At 49.1% G+C, this 9,656-nt stretch overlaps 1 protein-coding gene across 1 annotated transcript; it reads left to right on the plus strand.

Moving 5' to 3' along the window:
• The first annotated feature begins 2,733 nt into the window (after positions 1-2,733).
• KIAA2013 (KIAA2013 ortholog) lies at positions 2,734-8,753 on the plus strand. Its single transcript, XM_051988532.1, has 3 exons — positions 2,734-3,919; positions 5,607-6,460; positions 7,979-8,753. Exons 1-3 carry the CDS (start codon positions 2,812-2,814, stop codon positions 7,994-7,996), a joined length of 1,980 nt encoding a protein of 659 aa, XP_051844492.1. The 5' UTR covers positions 2,734-2,811; the 3' UTR covers positions 7,997-8,753.
• The last annotated feature ends 903 nt before the right edge of the window (positions 8,754-9,656 follow it).

Consider the following 9,656-nt stretch of genomic DNA (forward strand, 5'->3'; position numbering starts at 1 on the left):
ACTAAGCTGTCTCCCTATTTTGAGCATGCTTCTTGGGATTAAGGTAACTTCTTTGAATTTCCAACTGGGGAGAGAAAGAAGGATTTGAGAACATGTGCTAACTTTGGTTAGCCTGAGGTTGGACCTCAAGTCTCTGACAGCCTAGTCTGCTTTGTTTCTATCTTTGAGGATCAGTCATTAAATAGTGATATCCTAAGAGACAAATGTTTCCAACCTTACTGGTGATTTCAGTGTTCTGGGAGTTCCTAGGTTGATTGTATTTGCCTAATAACAGGTGCATCTTGTAATTACATTACTTCCTAGAGGAGATGACCCCTCCAGGAGAATACTAGGGCTAAAAAGTCTAAGATAACCCATGATTTCTGGCTAGCCAGAAGGTCTGGATTTTGCTCATGCTTTAGAGATACAAGGTGTGCTGTTCCGCGTAAAATTGTACTCCAAAGTATTTCTTACCTCTTATATAGGTATAATGGGGTATTATTCTCAACTATTTGATAATGCACAATTATGAGTCCTTTGTATTTTAAGTAGCTCTGTTCCAATTGATTAAGTCCTATATCTACTATGTGCTTTGTAAATTGAGTATCTTTTCTGGAAGAGACTCTCTTTTAATACCAACCCAAGACATGAACCATAGTTAAACTCTTCTGTAGACACTCTCCCAGGAATTTCTAAATAGGGACATAATGAAGCAGAGTTTGAGAAACGTCTCATTTCCTCCCTTTGGGATCAGACCCCTGTTGGACTGAACCCCAGAGTCCAAAGCAAGAGCTCCTTTTGGTAGGGAGTCTCACCTGATTTGAAAATACACAATAGGGAAGGAGCTGGTAGATAGCTTGAAATTCTATTATCCCCTCCCATTTCTTCTTCCTCTTTTGTTTTCTGATCTTCCTTTCTGAAGGTATTGGCTGGCCACTCAGAAATAGAGTGGTTACACAGCTAGTAAATGTTTGAATCAGGACTTGAACTCAGGTCTTCCCGATTCCATGTTGAGAGATCTATGCTCCATACCATCTGGATTAGATGGCCCTGCAGATTGTTTCCAATCTGGAAACCTTCTCTTTGAAGAAGTTATTGGAGAATTCTAGAGAAACTAGTTGAGAGAGTACTATAATCCTTACAAGGTCTGTCCTAGGGTGATGACAACTGGGCAGTGGGGGAGGTGGTGGGGATGGTGATAGAGGCAACATCCAGAGTACTGTGTTCAGTACTGGTAATCACATTTTAGGGAATACATTGACAAGGTGGAGATCCTTCAAAGAAGACTCAACCAGTCTATCAGTGAACACTTATTAAGCACCTACTATATGTCAGGCACTGAGCTAAGCACTGGGTTTGTAAAAAGAAGGGTGACCATGATAACGAAAAAATGGAAAACCAAGACATACCAGGAACAACCGATAGAAATTGTGCTGTCTAGCCCGGAGAAGAGAAGGCTGATCGGGAACTAGAGAGCAGGCTTCAGGTTTTCTAAAGGTTGTCAGATGGGGGAGAAATTAGCCAAGATCTGCAGGAGCTCAGAGGGCAGAGAGGAAGGAACAGTGAAGAGTAGGGGAGGGGGAAACCATTCCTAAGGATATCCAGACATAAAGTGGTCTGCCTATGAGAGAGCCCAAACTGGACGTTTTCTAACAGGGGTTGGATGTTGTAGAAGGGATTCATTTTCAGAAACGGGTGGGCTGTATGGTCTTTCAGGTCTCTTCCTATTGTCAAACTGCACAATTAATTACTCTTCTAGGTCTTCCTCTTTCTCTTCCATTCACTTATCAAACTCCCCATTTTCTTTATGGCTCCCTTCCGTGTTTTCTGTTTGTTCTCTTCCCACCCCTATTCTCCCACCCCCCGCTATTTTTTTCCCCTTACCCTTCCCTATCTAATATTTCCCTTCCCTCCTCTCCATCCCCTCCGGCCCTTATCTTTCTCCTCTCTTCCTCTCCATCCCCTCCGGCCCTTATCTTTCTCCTCTCTAGCCCCTCCCCTTTTCCTCTTTGACCCCGCCCCTCTCCTTCTATGGCCCTTCCCATCACTCCTCTCTGGTTCTACCCCTTCCCGCCCCTCCCTTTCTCTTTTTTGGTCCCCTCCCTCTCCTCTCTGACTCCTCCCTTCCCTACTCTCGGGATCTTTCCTTCCCTCCCTTTTTTCCCAGCTCTTCATTTCTCCTTTGACTCCTCTCCCTCCTCTAAGGTTTCTCCTTCTCCTTTCTGATCCCTCCTTCCATCCTCTCTGGCTCCTCCCCTCTCCTTTTCTAGCACTACCGTCTGCAGCCCCTCCCTCTCTCTTCTCATCCTTCATCCCTCCTCTGACTCCTCACTTTCCCCTTTGGCTTCTCCCCCCTCCTTTCAGGCTCGCCGATTTGCTCTTTTTTTTCTCTGGCCCCTCCTCTTCCTCTCTCCTCTAATCCATCTACTTTCCCTGAACCCTCTCTCCCTTGCCCTCAAGTTTTCCCAATCCGTCGCAAAATGTTCGGCTTCAGGACATCTTCTGGTGGCGCTTTCCGGCGGAGGGCGGGCCGGGCTGGGCCCAGACCCTCTCTGACGAGCTGGAGGCATCGGCGACTGCGCAAAACAGCGAACGGAAGCTGAAGGCAAAGGCGACGGTTGCGCAGAAAGTCGAGCGGAAGCTGCAGAGGACGGCGGCGGCTGCGCAGAGCGTCAGGCGGAAGCTGAAGGAGACAGTGGCGGCTGCGCAGGACGACGGGCGGAAGCTGAAGGCGTTGACAGCGCCTGCGCAGAGTGTCGAGCGGAAGCTGGGAATAGTGGTGGTGGCGGCGGCAGCGGCGGCAGTGGCCGGGAGCGGCCCGGCGGCGCCCCGATGTGGCTGCAGCAGCGGCTCAAGGGGCTGCCGGGGCTGCTGTCCAGTAGCTGGGCCCGCCGCGTGCTAGGGTTACTAGGCTTCTTGCTGCTGCTCTCGTGGTACTTGGGCGGACGGGCGAGGCGGACGAGTTCCGGGACCGGGCCGGGCCTGCATCTGCTGCCCTGGAACTCGGGCCCCGGCGAGCCTCGCGCCGCGGCGCCCCAGGCCTGCGTGGAGGCGGCCACTCGCGCGTGGCGGGCGCTGCAGGAGCGCGGCGAGGCGGTGCCGCTGAGCTCCCGGGCCTCCGACGGCGCCGCGGCCCCGGAGTTCCCCTCGGCCGAGCCGCCCGCGCTGGTGGGCAACGGCTTTCTGGCCTTGGACGTGAGCCGCAACCGGCTGTGGGTGACGCCCGGCGAGCGGCAGCCGCCCGTGGCCCCGGAGCTGGCGCCCTTCGTGCAGCTGCGGCCGCTGAGCGCGCAGGCCGAGGCGGGCGCCTCCGCGCTGCTCCTGCGCCAAGGCCTGGTGCGTCGCGTGCGCTGCCTGCAGCCATCTGAGCCGCCGCCCGGGGCCGGGGCCGGGGCCGGAGGGGCGGCGGGGGTCGGGGGGCCGGCGGCGCCTGCGGGGTCCGGGACCCAGTGCGTGCTGCTGCAGGAGGACTTCCTGGCGCACCGGGCGCGGCCGCACCTCTACGTGCAGCGCATCCACATCCACAACCCCACGGAGCGCGTGGCAGCGCTCTGGACCGTGGGGCCCACTCCCAGGCCTCCCCTCAAAACCTTCACCAGCTCGCTGGAGAAGGCTGGCGACCACCAGTTCCTGCTGCACTCGGGACACTCGCCTCCCCTGCCCAACGGCAAGGTCAACCTGGTGGTGGTGGCCACCAAGAAGCTGGTGGACCTGCTGCAGGTAGCCCCCAGGTCGCTGCTGGACGAGGCCGTGCTGTGGGTGGTCTACATTTCGGAGCCCCTGGAGCTGCGGGCGCTGAAGGCCAAAGGGGCCAAAGAGATGAAAGAACTGAAGGCCCTGCAGGACATGGCCCGAAAGGAGATTTTGGAGCTCATGGAGATCCCCGTGGCCGATCTGCTCCTGGACCACCAGCAGCTCTGGGCCCAGCTCTTTGCCTCAGGTACATGGCCGGGGACCCCTCTGGGTAGGAGGGGGTGGGGTGGGGTCTGGCAGGTAGTTAGAGATTAGGCCAGTCAGAACTGGAGGGGTGGGTGTGGGTGTATGTCAGGATTTTGTCCTCGATGCTGCGGGCATCATGACCCTTACTTCCCCGTGGCCTGAATCTCTGCCACTGCATGGTAAAAAGTCAGCAAAGCAGAGGAAAAGTGGGTTTTCGTTTCATTCTATACATTCTTGTAAGTTGTCTGCTTTATTTGAATGCTTTAAAATGGGATACTTCCTAAAATAGAAGAGCAAGATTTGTGGTGTAGCAGACCAGTCATTTGAAGTCTTTTATGTGGAATGGGATAGTTGGAATAAATTTTGGTTGTCTCTTTTGGAGTTATAAATAGGGTGTAGGAAGAAGTGTGGATCTGCTCTGAGAAGCAGTTTTTTAAAAAGCTTACTCTCTGGTATCAGGAAAACCTTGTGTTCCAAATATTTCTCCTTCCCTTTCCTCTCTCTTCCTCCCCTAGATAACAAATAATTCAGTATATGTTAAACATGTGCAATTCTTCTATACATATTTCCACGTTTATCATACTGCCCAAGAAAAAGCTCAGAAAGGAAAGAAAAAGGAGAAAGATCCACATTCAGTCTCCATAGTTCTCTCTCTGCATGCAGATGGCTCTCTCTATAATAAGTCTGTTGGAACTGGCCTGAATCGCCTCATTGTTGACACGTCCATCAGAATTGATCATCACATAATCTTGTTGCTTTGTATGATGTTCTTTTGGTTCTACTCACTTCACTTAACATCAGTTCATCTAAGACTCTCCAGGCCTTTCTGAAATCAGCCTGCTGATTGTTTCTTATAGAACATTCCATTATTTTCACATACCATAACTTTCTCAGCCATTCCCCAACTGGTGAGTACCCACCCACTTTGTACTTCCTTGTCTTATAAGGCTGCCACAAAACATTTTTGCATATATAAGTTCTTTTCCTTTTTTTAATGACCTCTTTTGGATACGGGCCCAGTAAAGACACTGCTGGATCAAAGGCTATGTGCAGTTTGATAGCCCTTTGGGCATCATTCCAAATTGTTTTCCAGAGTGGTTGGATAAGTTCACAGCAGAAGGATACTTCTAGTACTGGGTGGATCAAACCAGGGCCTGCTGGCTAAATGTCTTTTGCTCTTGAGAGAAAATTTGGGGCATTTAGTAGATTGCAAGTTCAGTATGAGTTCAGAACTAAGGCCCAGAAAGCTAATGTGATTTTAGGCTGCATTAAAAGAACCAGAGTGTTTAGAATATGGAGTGTGATGAAGTCTACTCTACTCAGGTCAGGCCATATCTGGACTATTTTGTTAAGGCTTAGGCACTGAATTTTTTTAAGAACATCGAAAAAAGCAGGAGGGCATCCAGGATGAATGCCATATGAGTATCAGTTAAAGGAACTTGGAATATTTTGTGAGGAAGAGACAAGATGATGCTCAGAAGGGACTGAACTTGAAAGATAGCAAACAAGTTTCTCATCATTGGTGGCAATACAGTAGAGCTTACATGACAGTGTAGATGTAATAGATAGGATTCTTGTCTATTGATCCAGTTAGGTGGCCTCTGAGATTTTTTCAATTTTCTCCATCCCGAAGTGAAAACCTCTTTGTTTCTCCATTCATAACTTGTTTCCTTCCGTTATTGTTACAGGGGTTGAAATGAAGAAGATCAATGATGCTCACACACCATCTAGCCTGACTGTCAACTTGACACTGTATTACATGCTGTCCTGCTCACCAGCACCACTGCTGAGTCCGACCCTAAGCCGGTGGGAACGAGACCAGATGGAGTCAACTCTGAATTATGAGGACCACTGCTTCAGTGGTCATGCAACCATGCATGCAGAGAACCTTTGGCCAGAAAAGTTGTCCAGTGTTCTCCAGATCCTACAGCTCTCTGATGTGTGGAAGTTAACACTCCAGAAACGGGGGTGCAAGGGTTTGGTGAAGGTGGGGGCCCCTGGGATTATGCAAGGAATGGTGCTCAGCTTTGGGGGTCTGCAGTTCACAGAAAACCACCTTCAGTTCCAGGCAGATCCTGACGTGCTCCACAACAGCTACATCTTACATGGGATTCACTACAAGACTGATCATATCAACTTGGCTGTCCTTCTTGATGGGGAGGGAAAGCCATTCCTGCATGTGTCTGTCAAGCCCCACAGCCCACCGGTCAAGATCTATGCCTGTGAGGCTGGGTGCCTGAACGAGCCTGTGGAACTGACCTCAGAGCCCCAAGGTCACACTTTCCCTGTCATGGTGACCCAGCCGATCACCCCCCTCCTCTACATCTCCACAGATCTGTTACATTTGCAAGATCTGAGGCACACTCTGCACCTGAAAGCAATTCTGGCCCACGAGGAGCACATGGCCAAACAGTACCCCGGCCTACCCTTCCTTTTCTGGTTCAGTGTGGCCTCCCTCATCACATTGTTCCACCTTTTTCTGTTCAAACTCATCTACAATGAATACTGTGGGCCCGGAGCCAAGTCGCTCTTCAGGAGTAAGGTATAATAAAGCTGCTGCCTCTAGCTGCTCTCTGGGCTTGTTCTGTGCCCAGGGTGATCCTGGCTCTGAGGGTGGGACACATCCTGAAGCATGACGATACCTTCTTTCTTCAAGTTGTCCTTGTGCTTCCTGTGTGGGCAAGGCCAAAGGAGTAGGGCGGTGATGGCTTCCTCACTTGCTGCAGACCAAAGGGCTCTCAGCAGCTGGTGGGAAGAACAGAGAGATGGCAGTCCACCTCTCAGGTGCTGGTTAGTTAGGAGAGCAGTGGACCTCAGAGGCTTCCCAGTAGTTTGGGTGACTCCTTTCCTTGGTTTTTATTTGCTGGTGGCACCCATCTCCAGACCAGTGTGATGCCCATGGTCAGAACAAGGGTGGCATCTCTCTTACTGCCTGTCAGGTATCCTTGACCACCTCTGAGCATCTGGTCCTGTCATATCAAGGATGCCAGGGAATTTAGCTCCTTTGTTCCTGGATGACTATCCCATAAAATGGCCCCTTTTTTGCGGGGGGGATGGTGGTGGAGTGTTAGTCTTTTGTAGCTGTCCTGTGGCAGGGCCCTAGGAAGAGTCCCTTGGACTGCTATAGGACTGGGATGGACCTATGGGATTAGTGTAACAAGGACTATAACCTATAAAGGATTGAATGTGGTTGGTGAGACCTGAGCTACAAATTGCTTCCTCTGTTCTGTCCTGAGATGCAAACTTAGTGGCAGAGAAGCTAAGTGGTCTCGCCTCCTCCTGTCAGCAGGGAAGAATATGCCACAATAGTTTTTTGGATCAAGCTGCAATACAAATTTTTCCATGAGTACTAATAATGGGGTAGCCTTAAGGGACCCAGAAAGGCCTCAGCAGAACTTGCTTAATGGTGCTGGAAAAGGGAAAACATCACTGTAGCCTCTAAAAGCGTGGCTTGCTTAATGGCCAACTCAAATGTGAGGATGGAGAAAGAAATAGCTCCTTTACTGCAAAAATGGAAGAGGAGGCATCAGGCACTTGGAAACTGTCCCTGTCTCTCATGATAGGAGAACAGCTTGGAAAGTAGTGTGTAGAAGGCCTCCGGTTGTGGGAACAGGTGTTCAGTGTACATTACTTGGAGTCAGCCCTGCCTAAACCAGCTAGGGCTGTTCTTCTGCCCCACACCTACACCTGGCCTCCATGTAACCAAGCCAGGCTCAGCTCCCGCTAAATGTCCCTGCCTTAAGTTACTAGGTTAGGTTTTTGTTTTTTTTTTTTTTTTTTTTAAATCTCCATTTGCCCATTCTTGCAGGCGACCATTTCCCAGGACACCAAAATACCCTTTTGACCTGCATTCCTCAATCCACCACTTGGTGGCCAGCAGTGCCCTTTTTCATCATTCCTCTGGCATTGCTGTACTAGGCTGGTAGCTAGTTGCAAGGCTGAATCCAAGCCAGGGTAAGATGCTACTCAGAGCTCTGATCAGTATCCTGCCTTAATAGTTCTGTAGCTGTGAACAGGAGTTGGCGGCGAACAGTAACACCTTGTTTTATTGATTGAACAGGAAGATCCCAGTGTCTGAGTGAATTAACAGTACCGCTTTCAGCCTCCATTTGCACAAGACACCCAGCACCCGAAAAGTCCTGCTGCTGCGAACAAGGGACCCTTTGAAAGCAACAACCCTATTGTGCCTTGTTGGGGGAAAACCAGTGACTCGGAAGTGTTTGTGGCTGTTCAGGAATTTTACATTGGAATGAATGCGTGTCACTTTGGAGATAAGGGAGGGAGAGAGGCCGTTTTGATGTTTTGTAAACTTCCACCTTAATAAAGTGAACCTATTTGGAAATTACTTGAAATTGACCTTCAGATTTCCCCCTTTTCTATCTTCTTCTCCCATCCCCTTACCCTGTTCTCCTTTTTGGAAATCTCAGCTAGAAAAACTTTTTCCTAATTTAATGTCTTCTTTCTTGAGTGAACTTTTAATTTATTTTTGCCTGGAAATTTTGGATGTTTCAGCCTTCACTTTAGATAGCAGATCACTGAAATGATTTTGGAGCTGTTTAACCATTAGAAAGCTCGGCTGTATGTTAGTAGCATGGTTCATTCCCGGTCCAGGCAGAAGGGGGCACATAGCCTGCTTGGAAGGATGTAGCATTACTGGGTTAGATTTGGAATGCTAACTTTCTTAGCCTACAGAGATTTGTGTGTTTTTGTATTTTCTGGCTGTTTGGGGATGAGCTTGGGAGGGGGAGTATTGGGCTTTCTAGTGACTGATGATTGTTGAGTTTTCAGATACCAAAGCTTTTTTGTTTTGTTTTTGAATAAATACCTTTCAGATATGTATGGTGTCAAGTTTTATATGTGAATAGCACCTGTCTTAAAGTCTCATCACTTCCCCCACTGTCCAAAGTACACTGTATGAACAACGCCTTCCAACAAGTGGGTAGGCTAGTTTCGCTTCCTTCCTAAGAAGGCCAGGCCCCTTTCCAATCAGAGGTAGGCCCCTTGATTGTGGTTAGTCAGCCCTGATGAGCGCTTTGATTTTTGCATTTGCTGGTTAGCCTGGATGAACAGGGCTGTAGGTGCAAGTCACTGTGGCTGGCCAAAACAAACACATCCAGAGTCTTCTGGGAGGAGCCCAGTTCTGTTTCCAGTTACTGTTATCAGAATGGGTGTAGGGAGATGGCACCTAGTTCCCTTTTTAATACCATCAGATAGTCTAATAATAGCATATGTTCGATAATATATCCCAAATGCTTTGCCAATCTGTATCTCAGCCTTCCCTACAGCCCTGTAAGGTGAGTGGACTCTTCCCCATTTTACAGGTGAGACACCTGAGGCCCAAAGGATCATGGCATCCAGGGTCACAGTTTGCCGTGTGCTGTCCAATGTCACTGGTTCTCTCTGCATGTGTGTGACTCTAGGAGGCATCTTCAGTGACCCCAAATTCTGAGATACTCAAGAGATGGGATTTGAGTCACTGTCCCCTAGAGTGCCCAGGAAAAATGATCCCTGTTTTCAGTTACTTCTCCATTCCCAGATAGGCTTCTACTTAACAAGAGAAAAGAGTCTGGTCTACTATAAATGCAATTCTCAAGTATAAAGTGTCAGAAAAAGCCCATCTCAGATCTGTGCCTGTAAAATTTGGACGGATTAGGTCTAAAGTCAGGTGAGTGTCTTCTAGTAAGCTTAATAAATTAATAAATTCTTGAATCACATTTATTTTCACTGTGATCTTAGAT

Source organism: Antechinus flavipes, chromosome 3, assembly GCF_016432865.1.
Source record: "Antechinus flavipes isolate AdamAnt ecotype Samford, QLD, Australia chromosome 3, AdamAnt_v2, whole genome shotgun sequence".
NCBI lineage: Eukaryota > Metazoa > Chordata > Mammalia > Dasyuromorphia > Dasyuridae > Antechinus > Antechinus flavipes.